At 45.3% G+C, this 15,589-nt stretch overlaps 1 protein-coding gene across 1 annotated transcript in view; it reads left to right on the top strand.

Moving 5' to 3' along the window:
* The first annotated feature begins 1,708 nt into the window (after positions 1-1,708).
* Positions 1,709-15,589, top strand: part of gpn1 (GPN-loop GTPase 1) — a 48,346-nt gene continuing 34,465 nt past the window's right edge. The window contains exons 1-5 of the mRNA XM_043695201.2: positions 1,709-1,863; positions 4,390-4,483; positions 4,679-4,718; positions 10,749-10,815; positions 11,046-11,083. Of these exons, the coding sequence (XP_043551136.2) occupies positions 1,732-1,863; positions 4,390-4,483; positions 4,679-4,718; positions 10,749-10,815; positions 11,046-11,083 (371 nt within the window). The 5' untranslated portion in view covers positions 1,709-1,731. The remainder of the gene's footprint in view (positions 1,864-4,389; positions 4,484-4,678; positions 4,719-10,748; positions 10,816-11,045; positions 11,084-15,589) is intronic.

Raw genomic sequence — 15,589 nt, 5'->3', positions numbered from 1 at the left:
TTCCTTGTAGTTCCTTCTTCCTGAGAGTCCAATGGAGTACTTAGAACAGCACACACTAAAAAAAAGGCTTCATCAAGGGAAGATCATGCCTGACAAATCTGTTAGAATTCTTTGAGGAGGTAATGTGCAAGTTAGACAAAGAGAAGCCAGTGAAAGTGATCTAATTGGATTTCTAGTAGGTCTTTGACAAAGTACTACACAGGAGGCTGCTCGATAAATCAGAGCCCATGATTTTAAGGGCAAGGTATTGGGATAGATAATTGGCTGACTGACAGAAAACAGAGTGGGGATAAAGGGGTCATTTTCATGATGGCAACCAGTGACTGATAGAGTTCCACAAGGGTCAGTGTTGGGACCACAACTGTTCATGTTATGTGTTAACAACCTGATGAAGGAACTGAGGGCATTGTTGCTCGATTTGTAGATTACACAAAGATAGATGGAGGGACAGGTAGTGTTGAGGGAGTGAGGAGGCAGAAGGACTTGGACAGGAGAGTTGGCAAAGAAGCGGCAGATTGAATATAGTGTGGTAATATGCAAGGTTTTACATTTTGGCAAGAAGCATTGAGGTGTAGACTATTTTAGAAATGAGGAAATCTGGAAATCTGAAGCAACAAGCGACTTGGAAGACCTTGTTCAGGATTCTCTTGAGGTTAACATGGAGGTTCAGTTGACAGGAAGGCAAATGCAAAGTTTTCATTCAAGAGGGCTGGAATACAAGAGCAGATTTGTACTGCTGAGGCTGCATTAGACTCTGGTCAGATTACATTTGGAATATTGTGAGCAGATTTGGGCCCTGTATCTGAGGAAAGATGAGCAGGCATTAGAGGGGGTCCACAAGAGGTTTACACGAGTGATCCTAGGGATGAAGTGCGTGCCATATGAGGAGTGGTTGATGTCTTTGAGTCTATATTCGGAGTTTAGAAGGGTTGGGGGTATATGATTGACATTTACGAGATATGAGAGGCGTGGATAGAGTGGATGTGGAGAAGATGTTTCCACTCGGAGGAGAGACTGGGATCCAGGGGCACCACCTCGGGGTGAAGGGGAGACTCTTTAGAACTGAGATGCAGAGGGATTTCTTAACAATTTATTCTCTTGACAGAGATAGAGGTTCTTGATCGGTTCTGGGACCAAGGGTTACAAAGATATAGCAGGTGTGACCTGGCTTTACGGTTATATCAGCTTTGATCGAATGCTAGACCAGACTCAATGGGCTGAATGGCCTCCTCCTGCAGTGATCCCCATGGCCCCGCCTACCCGTGGGCGTGTTCTCCATGTGGTTGTGCCCTTCATCTGGCCCCGCCCCCATAGTGGGCGAGGTCTCCATGGGTGTGGTCTCTCCCTGGCCACGCCCACCTTTGGGTGCGTTCTATCACCGGACCCGCCTTCGTATGGGGCGTGGACTCCCCGGACCCACCTCCCCGTGGGTGGGGTTTATTTATGACCCCGCCTACCCGCGTGCGCTTTATTCTTTACTCCGTTTGGCCACGGCCCCCCCCCTGTGGGCGTGTCCTCTATAGGGCACGCCCATTTATGGGTGTGGTCTCCCTTCCCCCCACCTTGGCCGTGGGCTCGTCCTGTACCCGCCTCCATGTGGGTGTGGTCACGCCATGGCTCCGCCTTCAGGTGGGTGCGGTATCTCCAGAGCCCCGCCTCCTGGCGGTGTCCCGTCTCGATGACGTTTCCCGCCCAGTCCGTTTGTCGCGTGTTGATGATGTCAGGACTGGAATGGCGATGGCGGCGATGGATGGAGAGCGGGGCCTGGGGCCTGTGGCCGGGTGTGTGCAGCAGCACCAAGCCAGCACTGTCTGCCTGATCGTACTGGGCATGGCGGGCTCGGGAAAAACCACGTTTGTTCAGGTACTGCTGACTGCGAAAGGTACAAATTAGAGCAGGAGTAGGCCATTCAGCCCCTCGGGCCTGTACCATTCCCGCCCTCTGCCCATCCCCCTCGATCCCCTCAGTCACAAGGACCACGTCCAGCTCCCTCTTTAATGTATCCAATGGACAGGCCCCAACAAATTATTGTGGGAGATAATTCCGCAGGTTTATAACTCGCTGGTGAAGAAATTCTTCCTCATCTCAGTCTATGAATGGCCCTCGTTCTAGATTTCCCAAACTCCAGGGACATTCTTCCTGCATCCAGCCTGTCGGGGCCCTTAGGATTTTGGATATTTCTATGACATTGCCCCCCCCCCCCCCCGTTTTTCTAAATTCAGATACAAGTCCAGTCAATTCGGTCTTTCCTCATAGATCATCCCACTATCTCAGTGATCGGTCTATGGACTCCCTCAATACAAGAACGTCCTTCCTCAGGCTGGGGAACCAAAACTGCACACAATACTCAGTAGAGAGGCAGTAAGTCTTGGTTCTCATATACCAGACACCTGATAGTGCAAGGAAAGCAAACTGCTGTGGATAGTGGAAGCCTGATGCTGGATCAACTCAGCAGGTCTGGCAGCAACCATAGTATTAGTTCTGAAGAAGAGTTATATCATTAATTCTGTTTCTGTTTCCACAAAGATTGCCAGGTCTGGTATGTTTTCCAGCCTTCGTATTTGTAGCAGATGGTGGGATTACTGTGGGTGTACAGGGAGGGGTGTTGGGAGAGTGTAGGGGATGGTGGGGTTAGGTGTATAAATGTGTTGAAAGCGATTCAGTGGAGATGTACTAGGTTGATGGCTGGAATGGTTGGATTTTCTAATGAGGTAAGATTGGACAGACTGGGTTTCATTCCAGTGGATTTTAAAACATGTGGTGGTGAGGGGGGGTGAAGCGGTGGTAAGCAGTAGTAACATGATCAGAATGTAACCGATCCTGAATGACTTGACCCAGTGGATATGGAAATACTGATGCCTCTTTTGAGTCCGTCCAGATCTAAGGTCATTGTTTTAAAGTTAGGGTAACCCCTTTGAATGAAAGCTTTTTTGGAGCTAGTGTGATTTTGGGTCACTGGCTGGCAAGATGGCGGAGAGCGATTGGAATGTGGATATAAACCAATCAGCTATGATCATAGTGAATAGTGGTGCGGACTAGATAGACTGAATGAGCCTAAAAGTGTGGTGCTGGAAAAGCACAGCAGGTCAGGCAGCATCTGAGGAGCAGGAGAGTCAATGTTTTGGGCATGATCCCTTCTTCAGGAATGACTTGACACATTCCTGATGAAGGGCTCATGCCCGAAACATCGATTCTCTTGCTCCTTAGATGCTGCCTGACCTGCTGTGCTTTTCCAGCACCACACTTTTTGACTCTGATCACACTTGCTCCTAGATGGACTGAATGGCCAACTTCCAGTTTGTATGTTTGTGTCTGCTGTGTCTGAAGTACTTTTACAATGAATCCAGAATGAAACTCAATCGTAACATAAGAATGAGGAGCAGGAGTAGGCCGTCTGGCCCTTTGAGCCTGCTCTGCCGTTCAATAAGATCATGGCTGAGCTTTTTGTGGCCTCAGCTCCACTTACCCGCCATCTCACCATAACCCTTATTCCTTTATTGTTCAAAAATAATCTGTCTTGGCTTTAAAAACATTTACCGAAGTAACGTTAACTACTTCACTGGGCAAGGAATTCCATAAATTAGAAGACTATCCCCAAAGCACGCAGTCTTCTGAATTAGTGGAAGAAGAACTGATAATTCTGCAGAGCTTGTCTATCTAGAGAAACATTTGGAATTGGTTATTCTTTAATGTCAAAAGATAAAGAATAGAATGTTCTGGAGTCTATTGCTCTCATGTTTTGGGGATTGTGGTCATCACTAATTCCACACAACTGTCTCTGCAATATTTCAGACGCAACTTGCTCTGGAAATATGATATTGAGAAAAATAAATAGGTTTCATCCTGAACGGAACACGAGTTTCCTTTTCAGCAATTGGAGAGATCACTGGGGAAGCTCTTCCTCAGACTTCTTGTCCCCACTAATTCCCAGTACCAGAGCGTTCTCCATCGGTCTCCACTTTTAAAATTCAAGAAACTACTCCAGATCTTTCCAGAAAACGTGAAATATATCAGTTTTTCCACAGTCCTTCAAAATCTAACTCCTCTCAGACCTATTAGAAATGAAACATATAACAATATGCATCCACAAGTTAAGGACACAGACTGTATATAGTTTTCTTGGTGTAGTCTCACAAAGTCTTTATTAATTGGTCTGTTACAATTAGGGCATGAGGGAAAGTGGTGAGTGAGAGTGAATGAGGGGTAAGAGGTATATATGAACAGAGAGAAATGAGGATTGACGTAAAGAGATCAGTGATTAATGAGGACAGAATGAGAAAGAGGATAAGGGTACTGAGATGTGGAGGCTTGGTGCATGTGTGGCTGCAGTTTGTGCATCAGCTGATGGACACCATGTGATTCTTTTTCCTCCTTTTTTCTGTCCTACAGAGACTGACCAGCCATCTCCACAGTAAGGGAACTCCACCTTATCTGATAAACCTGGATCCAGCGGTACATGAGATTCCTTTCCCAGCCAATATAGGTGAGGGCCCTGAATCAAGAACAGGTTTCCAATTGTGCTGGCATGTGGAAGTCTGGGGATGGGAGGGGTTGCAGAATTAGGCTGGTGCAAGGTTCTTGGGTGAGGACTGGCCTATGTATTCATTTTTCATGGGGCCAAGTCTTATGGGGTTCAGGAGCTATGTACTGTGACCTGATAGAGTTCTTTATTTTGCAGATATTCGGGACACTGTGAACTACAAGGAAGTGATGAAGCAGTATCCTTCTCGTGGGGGGGTGGTGGGTGATATCCATATAAGCAATTAGGGACTGATGGTGTGTGAAAAAGGCGAGTGTATTACTTAAGTACAGAAACATGCCATTCAGCTGAACAGGCCCATAGTGATGTTTAGATTTTGTAAGAGTCTCCTCCCACCCCTCTTTGTCTAATCTAAGTCTTATGTCATATAGTCTTAGACTCTTCGAGCTGTACAGCATGAAACAGACCCTTCAATCCAACTCGACCGTGCTGACCAGATATCCTGAATTAAACTTAGTCCCATTTGCCAGCATTTGGATCATATCTCTGTAAACCCTTCCTATTCACATACCCATCCAGATGTCTTTTAAATGTTGTAACTGTACCAATCTTCATCACTTCCTCTGGCATCTCATTCCATGCAAACACCACACTCTGCATGAAAAGGTTGCCCCTTAAGTCCCTTTTAAATCTTTCCCCCCTCACCTTAAATCTATATCCTCTAGTTTGGCCTCCGCTACACTGGGAAAAAGACATTGACTGTTTACCCTATCTATGCCCCTCATGATTTCATAAATGTCTGTAAGGTCACCCCTCAGCCTCTGATGTTCCAGGGAAAATAATCCCAGCTATTCAGCCTCTCCATATGACTCAAACCCTCCAACCCTGCCAGCGTCCTTGTAAATCTTTTCTGAACCTTCTCAAGTTTTACAACATCCTTCCTATAGCAGGGAGACCAGAATTGCACACAATATTCCAAAAGTGGCCTAACCAATGTCCTCTACAGCTGCAACATGAGCTCCCAACTCCTCCTCAATATATTCCTGTATTTCTTTGCACCTTATGCTTATCCACCTTCCCTTTCAATGCTTCTATCTTTCATGCCTCATCTGCTCTGTGGAAGTGTCTTCTACATTTTTACCTCAAAACGAAGAGGTCTTACAGAATTCTCTGTTGAATTTATAAGTGAATTGTTCATCTCTCCCACGTCGAAAGCATTATTTTCCCACCTACTCTTCTGAATTATGTAATAATATCAAAAGTCTGCATCAGGTCATCCATCAGTCTTTTCCCGTCTGGAGAAAACACTCCTAGTCTCCGAGGGAGAGAGAGGAGTTGAACATGTGGATGCAGGGATGGTGCAGGAGGGAGGGTTTTATATTCCTGGATAATTGGGTCTCCTTCTTGTATAGGTGGGACCTCTACAAACAGGATAGTCTTCACCTGAACCAGAGGGGTACCAATATCTTGACGGGGGGAGATTTGCTGATGTTCTTCCAGTTGGTTTAACTAATTTAGCAGGGGAATGGGGACCGAAATTGTAGTTCAAGAAAAGGGGAGGTTGAGAGTAGTGAAGTCAGAACTAAGATTTCAAGATCGCAAGAAGGCACCGGCAAGTAAGAATTAGTTTGAAGTGTGTCTACTTCAACTCCAGGGGCATCCGGAATAAAGTGAGTAAACTTGCAGCGTGGGTTGGTACCTGAGGCATCGATGTTGTAGCCATTGGCCGTTTTCATTGCGGAGACAGGGATAGAGCAGGGACAGGAATGGTTATTGCAGATTCCGGGATTTAGAGGTTTCAGTAAGAACAGAGAAGATGGTAAAAGAACGGGGGGTGTAGTATTGTTAGTCAAGGACAATATTATGGTGGCAGAAAGGATGTTTGTGGACTTGTCAACTGAGGTAGTATGGACTGAGGTTAGAAACAGAAAAGGAGAGGTCACCCTGTTGGGAGTTTTCTATAGGCCTCCAAATCATTCCAGGGATGTAGAGGAAAGGGTAGCAAAGATAATTCTGAATAGGAGCGAGAGTAACAGGGTAGTTGTTATGGGGGCCTTTATCCTTCTAGATATTGACTGGAAATACTATAGTTTGAGTATTTGAGATGGGTCGGTTTTTGTCCAATGTGTGCAGGAGGGTTTTCTGGCACAGTATGTAGACAGGTCTACAAGGGGCCATGCCATATTGGAGTTGGTACTGGGGAAGGAACCTGGCCAGGTGTTAGATTTGGAAGTAGGTGAGCACTTTGGTGATAGTGACCACAATTCGGTTATGTTTACTTTAGTGATGGAAAGAGATAGGTATCTACAGCGGGGCAAGACTTATAGCTGGAGTAAAAGCAATTATGATGCGTTTAGGTATGATTTAGGATGCATAGGATGGGGAAGGAAACTGCAGGGGATCGGCACAACTGAAATGTGGAGCTCATTCAAGGACCAACTACTGGATGCCCTTGAAAAGTATGTACCAGTCAGGCAGGGAGGAAGCTGTCAACGCGGGAGCTATGATTTACTTAGGAAGTTGAATCTCTTGTCAAGAGGAAGAAGGAGGCTTATTCTAGGATGAGACGTGATGGCTCAGTTCGGGCGCTTCAGAGTTACAAGTTAAGCAGGAAAGACCTAAAGAGAGAACTAAGAAGAGCCAGGAGGGGATATGAGAAGTTGTTGGCGATAAGATCAAGCAAAACCCTAAGGTTTTGTATAGTTATATCAGGAATAAAAGCGTGACTAGAGAAAGATTAGGGCCAATCAAAGGACAGCAGTGGGAAATTGTGTATGGTGTTCGAGGAGATGGGGAAGTACTAAATAAATGCTTTTTGTCAGTATTCACACTGGAAAAGAACAATGTGGTCGAGGAGAATACAGAGATACAGGCTACTAGACTAGATGGGATTGAGGTTCACAAGGAAGAGTTAGCAATTCTGGAAAGTGTAAAAATAGATAAGTCCCTTGGGCCGGATGGGATTTATCCTAGGACTCTCTGGGAAGCCAGGGAGGAGTTTGCTGAGCCTTTGGCTTTGATCTTTATGTCATCACTGTCTACAGGAATAGTGCCAGGAGACTGGAGGATAGCAAATGTTCCCTTGTTCAAGCAGGGGATTAGAGACAACCCTGGTAATTATAGATCAGTGAGCTTTACTTTGGTTGTGGGTCAAGTGTTGCGAAGGATCATAAGAGACAGGATTTGTAATCATCTAGAAAGGAATAAGTCAATTTGGGATAGTCAACACGGTTTTGTGAAGGGTAGGTCGTGCATCACAAACCCTTATTGAGTTCTTTGAGATGGTGACCTGACAGGTGGATGAGGGTAAAGGGGTTGATGTGGTGTATATGGGTTTCAGTAAGGCATTTGATAAGGTTCCCCACAGTAGGCTATTGCACAAAATATAGACGCATGGGATTGAGGGTGATTAGCAGTTTGGATCAGAAATTGGCTAGTTCAAAGAAAACAGAGGGTGGTGGTTGATGGGAAATGTTCATCCTGGAGTTCAGTTACTAGTGGGGTACTGCAAGGATCTGTTCTGGGGCCACTGCAGTTTGTCATTTATAAAAATGACCTGGATGAGGGCACAGGAGGATGGGTTAGTAAATTTGCGGAATAAGGTCGGTGGAGTTGTGGATAGTGACGAAGGATGTTGTAGGTTACACAGGGACATCGATAAGCTGCAGAGCTGGGCTGAGAGGTGGCAAATGGAGTTTAATGCAGACACGTGTGAAGTGATTCACTCTGGAAGGATAAACAGGAATAAAGAGTACTGGGCTGATGGTAAGATTCTTGGTAGTGTAGATGAGCGAGAGTTCTTGGTGTCCAGGTACATAGATCCCTGAAAGTTGCCACCCAGATTGATAGGGTTGTTAAGAAGGCATACGGTATGTTAGCTTTTATTGGTAGAGAGATTGACATTCGGAGCCTTGAGGTCATGCTACAGCTGTACAAAACACTGGTGCGGCCACACTTGGAGTATTGCGTACAGTTTGGGTCACAGCATTATAGGAAAGATGTGGAAACTATGGAAAGGGTACAGAGGAGATTTACTAAGATGTTGACTGGTATGGAGGGGCAGTCTTATGAGGAAAGGCTGAGAGACCTGAGGCTGTTATCGTTAGAGAGAAGAAGGTTGAGAGGGGAGTTAATTGAGACATATAATCAGAGGATTAGGTAGGGTGGACAGTGAGAGCCTTTTTCTTTGGATGGCGATGACTAGCACAAGGGACATAGCTTTAAATTGAGGGGTGATAGATGTAAGAAAGATATCAGAGGTAGTTTCTTTATTCAGAGTGTAGTAGGGGCATGGAACACCCTGCCTGCAACAGTCGTAGAGTCACCAGGTTTCAGGGCATTTAAATGGACATTGGATAGACATATGGATGAAAATGGAATAATCTAGGTTAGGTGAGCTTCAGATTGGTTTCATAGGATGACGTAACGTGGAGGGCCGAAGGGCCTGTACTGCGCTGTAATGCTCTGTTCTATGAGGAGCATGGGTACGTTGAATAGTCAGGGTCATTTCCCCAGTGGAGAGGAGTCCAAAGTTAAAGGGCCTAGGTTTTTAGATGCTGGTGGGGGGGAATAATTTAAAAGGGACCTCAGAGGCAGGTTTTCTTGCAGAGGGTGGTGTGTATGGAATGAGTTGCCAGAGCATCTGGTGGAGGCTGGCAGAGTTACAATGTTTAAAAGGCATCTGGATGGGAATATGAATCGGAAGGGTTTAGAGGGATATGGGCCAAGTGCTGGCAAATGGGTCTCGATTAATTTAGCATGGTCAGCATGGCCAAGTTCCACCAAAGAGTTTGTACTATGCTGGACATCTCTCTGACCTGCACCACACTTCCAAACAGTGCTCTCCAGACCCTAACAACTCACTGAATGAATATGTTCTTTCCTATATTGTGCTTAGTTCTTTTGCAAATCAGTTTTATTCTGTGTCCACTTATTCTTGATCCTTGACAAGTGAGAGCAATTTCTCCCCATCCATTCTCTCCAGCCTTCACATCGTTTTGCAAACTTTTATTAAATCTTCTCTTGGCAAAAACAATCCCATCCTTTCTGATCTCAGCTCATAACTAAAGTCTGTTATTCCTGAAACCAGTCTCTGCTGCACTTTCTCCAATGTGTTGATATCCTTCCTCTGAAGTGTTCAGGACTGAGGTCTGAGGCAAGAGCAACATCACTTTGTTATATACAGTTGTGAATAAAACCTAGAACACTGTATACATTATTAACTGCTCCCACTTTCTGGTTTTATCCCTCAGGAAATCAACTTCAGTGCTTTAGTTATCCTCTTTTATGTGAGTGGGCAAGTGTATAACTGATGAACTATTATGTGGGTAAATGTGAAGGTAGCAAAAACAGGAAGGCAGATTATTTGAGTGATGATAGGTTGGGAAAGGAGGAGGTGCAATGAGACCTAGGTGTTCCTGGACACTAGTCACTGAAAGTAAATGTGTAACATGCAGTGAAGAAAGCAGATGGTGTGTTGACCTTCATAGCAAGAGGATTCGAGTACAGGCGCAGGCATGTCTTGGTGAGACCACACCTGGAGTATTATGTGCAGGTTTGGTCTCCCGTCCTCAGGAAGGATGTTCTGCTATAAGCAGAGGTACACCAGATTGGTTCCTGGGGTTATGTCTGAAGAGAGATTGGATCTATTAGGACTATGTTGCAGAGAGCAGTAGTAGGGCGTGGAACGCACTGCCTGCAACAGTAGTAGACTCGCTAACTTTAAGGGCATTTAAATGGTCATTGGATAGACGTATGATGAGAATAGTATAGGTTAGATGGACTTCACATTGGTTCCACAGGTCGACGCAACAACAAGGGTCAAAGGCCTGTACTGCGCTGTAATCTTCTATGTTCACTGAAGTTTAGTAGAATGACGAGGGATCTCATTGAAAGGTATAAACCTGTTAAAGGATTAAATAGGGCAGATGCAGAAAGGATGTTTGCAATGACTGGGAAGTCCAGAACCAGGCTCTAAGGATAATGGGCAGATGTTTATCACTGAGGTGAGCACCCAGACTGAGCCTGTAGAATTCTCTGCCACAGTTCAGCCCAAGATATGGAATATTTTCAAGAAGGAAATTGATATAGTTCTTAGGGTTAAATGGATCAAAGGGTATGGGGACAAAATATGATGGAGTAGGTTTGAAGGGCCAAAGGCCAACTCCTGCTGTAAGTTTTGATGTTTCTACGTTTATATCCGTGTGCGTTCTCCGCCTGTCTGTTCTTGATCAAGCAGCTGATTTGTTTCCCTGAACTGCAGCTCCAGGTATGGCCTTGGACCCAATGGTGGCATCGTAACCGCTTTAAACCTGTTCGCTACACGTTTTGATCAGGTGAGAGCCTATTGGTTGTGGGGAGGGATGGAGGGAGAGTGTTCATTTTAGGATCTACAACTCCGCTGCTTCTGCCTGATCATTGGGGCCCTGACCCCTGTCCGAGCCTTCCTATCACCCGGCTAGATGATGTTCTAGTTGTTGAATTTACTAAACTGTGGTGTTGAAATTTCCTGAAGGGTTTTGTGTGTTTTGTTGTTGATGCTATCCCTCTTCACTCTCTGGTACAGGTTATGAAATTTATTGAGAAGAGACAACAGGACTGTCGGTGAGTGAATTTTGTCGTAAACTGGGAGGCCATTTGAGCCATTACCTGGAACTCCACATTAGCTTTTCAGTTTCTCTCTTTGAAATGATGTTACAATCTCTGCCTTATCCATCCTAAACTTCAAATATTCTCAATTATAATGCCTCACATTCTTTAGATTGTTGTGTGGGGATGTCGGTAAAGTGTTTGTTGCCACACTGGAATGTAACAGAAATTTAGACAGAGAACTAAATCGAACAAATAAATAATGGAGCAATATCACGACTGCAATGCAGTGAGATTAGGGCCCATGACAAGGTTGTAGGCTACAAACAGGCAAAATCAAAGACACAGGTGATTTGGGACAAATTCATTGTGTTGAAAAGTTAAATAAGTCAATGTGTGTGTACACTAATGTGTAAACGTCAAATCCATGAGGTTAGGCCGAATTCTCTAGTCCTGAAAAAGAAATGAGGAATGGGTAGGAGTATTTAATTAGGTGAGAGTTGAAAATTCAGTAGCTCAGTGCAGGGTAAACCTTTGCAATGATGTTCTCTAACCTTTAGAAAGCATACTGACCTTCCGACTGCAGATATTGGGAAGCCCATCTGCATGTATTTGCATCTCATTAAAAACACAACTTAGAACATCGAACATTACAGCGTGGTGCAGGTCCTTCGGCCGTCGATGTTGCGCCGACCTGTGGAACCAGTCAGAAGCCCATCTCACTTGCACAATTCCATTCTCATCCATATGTTTGTCCAATGACCATTTAAATGCCCTTAAAGTTGGCGGGAGTGTGGTGCTGGAAAAGCACAACAGGTCAGGCAGCAGCCGAGGAGCAGGAGCATCGACATTTCAGAAAACAGCTGATGAAGGGCTTTTGCCCGAAATGTCGATTCTCCTGCTCCTCAGATGCTGCCTGACCTGCTGTGCTTTTCCAGCACCACATTTTCGACTCTAATCTCTAGCATCTGCAGTCCTCACTTTCGCCTTAAAGTTACCAAGTCTACTGCTGTTGCAACTTGCTGGTAATAAGTTACTCTGCTAATTAAGTTCACTCAATTGTGAATTACGTGCCTTCACAAACCTGACTATCTGTTTCTAAATAGCCTCCGCCTGCCGAGCTCCACTTCTCCCTGGTCTTCAGAGTGAATACCTGTTGCTTTGCTTTTATTGTGGTGTAGCTTTAAGTCAAGGTTAATTTTGAATTGTAGTGTAGGCTGTGCAAGTGGAGCGAAAATGATACACCCCAAGATCACCTTATAGAAGTTTATAAAATCATGAGGGGCATGGATAAATAGACAAGGTCTTTTCCCTGGGGTGGGGGGTGTCCAGAACTAGAGGGCATAGGGTTAGGGTGAGAGGGGAAAATTTAAAAGGAACCCAAGGGGCAACTTTTTCACACAGAGGGTGGTGCGTGTATGGAATGAGCTGCCAGAGGATGTAGTGGAGGCTGGTACAATTGCAGCAGTTAAGAGGCATTTGGATGGGTATATGAATAGGAAGGGTTTGGAGGGATACAGGCAAAGTGCTGGCAAATGGGGCTAGATTAATTTGGGATATCTGGTCAGTATGGACGTGTTAGACGGAAGGGTAAAAACAATGACTGCAGATGCTAGAAACTAATCCAGAGTTAGATGGAAGGGTCTGTTTTCATGCTGTACGTCTTTGTCTCTGTGACTCTGGGGCGGGGCAGAGCAAAAACAGTCTGAAGGAGGGTCAGTAGGATGAGGAGGAGCAAGGATGGAGCGCTGTCTGTCCAAGGCTAGAAGAGTAGACATTCCTGCACATTCCATATCTGCCCTGGGTCGTACAGGCAGGGTGCATCACAAAGAGCTGAGTGTTATGGCACTGTCGGACATTAACTCCTGATGATGTGAATAGTGGTTCTGAGTGACAAAAACTACAATCATCAGGCATGGGGAAGAGTTGGAGGTACAGTGGGAATTGTATGGTCATGGTCAGGGCTTATATAACCTCCGAGCAGGTCACCTAGAGAGTGGGAGAATTCTAGGTCAGGAGGGGACTGGGACCTCTTGCTTAGTGCTTGGGCACAAAGAATGGGATCAGTGAAAATGGAGGAAGGTTCCAGAGAAATGGTAACATGGATCACAAGGTGGTGTGGGTGAATGCTGATTTAGGGTAGAAGGAGAGAGAAGTGGGAAAGTGATACATCTGAGCTTTCGATATTCTCCTGAGAAAGCCGAGGTGCTGGCAAATAAGCAATACAGAAAGGAGGAGAACAGTTTTTTTTGGTGAGCCAAGCTAATGTTTAGAATCTTTATCTGTCTGAAGAGATATTTTATTGAGTCCAATGGATAAAGAGTCTTGTACGGCTAATGAATCAGCATTGCTTCAGAACACAAGGACTGCAGATGCTGGAGATCAGAGTGAAAGAGTGTGGTGCTGGAAAAGCACAGCAGGTCAGGCAGCATCCGAGGATCAGGAAAATTGGTGTTTTGAGCATAAGCTCTTCATCAGGAATTGCATTTCATGGCCCAGTACTGGGCCCTGTGGCAAACCACTCATGAGATCATGCCAGCCTGAAAAAGACCCATTTTATATAAGTGTGAAGGACCTCATGTGGCAAAGGTTTCCCAGCTGAAAGCTTGTAAGTGATGGGGTCAGCTTGGCAGCAGATCTGTAAATACCATCGGGGTTGTTTTTCATCCTCGCTGTAGAGATCCTCACTGTTGTGTCCAGGAAGATGCATGGACATGCTTCACGTATCCCAGCATTTCCCATTGTCTCCGTGCTGTGATTGTTTTGCTGAAATAGTTGTCCTGTGAGATGACAGGGATAGACCTCGGCATGATATACCTGTTGGATGAGGAGGTGGCCAGGAGAGGCCGCCTAAATGAAGGGCTTAGTGTGGCATCATGGAGCAGGTATGGAGGACACAACTGAAAGACAATTACACCTGTATGGATCAATCAACTGTATTTGCAGATCTACTGAAACTGATAATACTATAAAAGAGAACAACTCCACACTCCTGGTTATACTGCAGATGAAAAGGGAAAAGGGCAGAAGGATAAGGGAGCAGCCAGAGCAGACGCAGATTGAGCCTGCAGAGGCTCAGGATCGAAGTAAGCAGGAGCCAGAATCACATTGCGCATTGGTCAGAAACAGAGTCTAAATGATGCTACAGCCAACTCTACTAGCCAATACAATGCAGAAGGTGCACTAAGATATTTCAGTGGGTTGTGTTCTACCAATGGCAACTGCTGGATGAGGGCATGCAACTGCAGGAATTCTGAGACAATCCGGTGCCTGGTGCCTTGACATTATCCACAGTCCTGAACTTAAGGCTTGTCACAGGCTCCGCTGAGAACCTCTGTGGACTCACTGCCAGCTATTCAAGTGCATACAGGAGGTCACTGATATTCTCCTCTGAAGAGCCCAGGGGTTTGTAAGGGTTCCCATGGATGCAGAGACCACGGCAGTGTTGTTTCCCACAGGCGCAAAATACAGTAGGTAGCTCTCACTACCATTAGAATGCCTTGGGAATTGCAACTGTCTTCTTCAATAGAATTTCTGTAACATACAACTAATGTGTGACCACGCCATTCCAAATACTCCAGCTTCTCACAATATCCAGGGAATTCTCAAGGCTCCTACATTCCGGAGTGCTCAAGTGGCTGTAATCTCACTTCTAGCTGGTTACTGGAAGGTGAAGACTACACCATGAAGCCCTGACACAAATGGTGTCATCAGACTGCTGCTGAAGAGAGGGAGAACATTGTACATGCTTCCACAAAGGTCAGCATTGAAATGGTGATAGAACTGCTCAAACTGAGCTTCAGGTGATTAGCCCTCTTAGGTGGTGCACTCCAGTAAACACCAGAAACAAAAGAGGCTTTTGTGGTACAGTAGTAATGCCCTAACTTCTAAACCAGGAAATCTTATTCAAGTCCCATCTGCTCCAAAGGTGTGTAACAGAATCTCTGGACCAGTTGGTTAGAAAATATCCTGTACCAGAAGAAATAATCACACCATTGTAGTGTGCTACACCCACCACAGCTTCATTCAACAAGAAGAGAACATCTTTAGAGACAGAAATTGGGGATCAAGAGATTTCCCCTAATAATGAAGGGGAAGTAGATGGTGGAGTTAGCTTACAGACATAATTCTTGCAATGGTCAGACGCAGCAGATGAAAACCTACTACAAACAGATTCCAAGTGGAGTGATATACAGATACCAATTTCTTAAAACCTGCTCCCTGGGAAACTGTGTTTTATTTTCTATTCATGATCATTGAATTCCTACAGTGCGAAATCAGGCCATTAGGCCCACCGAGTCCACACTGACCCCCTGAAAAGCATCCCACCCACACCCAGCACCTCCACTATATCCCTCTAACCTTATAGTTCTCATAATTAACCCACCTAGTCTACTCATCCCTGGACACTATGGGCAATTCAGGATGGCCAATCAACCTAATCTGCACTACTTTGGACTATGGAGGAAATGGACCACCCAGAGGAAACCCACAGAATATGCAAACTCCACACAAACAGTC

Source organism: Chiloscyllium plagiosum, unplaced genomic scaffold, assembly GCF_037043375.1.
Source record: "Chiloscyllium plagiosum isolate Xiang-an unplaced genomic scaffold, Cpla_swu_hap1 HiC_scaffold_10, whole genome shotgun sequence".
Classification (NCBI taxonomy): Eukaryota; Metazoa; Chordata; class Chondrichthyes; order Orectolobiformes; family Hemiscylliidae; genus Chiloscyllium; species Chiloscyllium plagiosum.
Note: the sequence above shows the minus strand (reverse complement) of the source record. Positions and strands in the feature narration are given on the sequence as shown.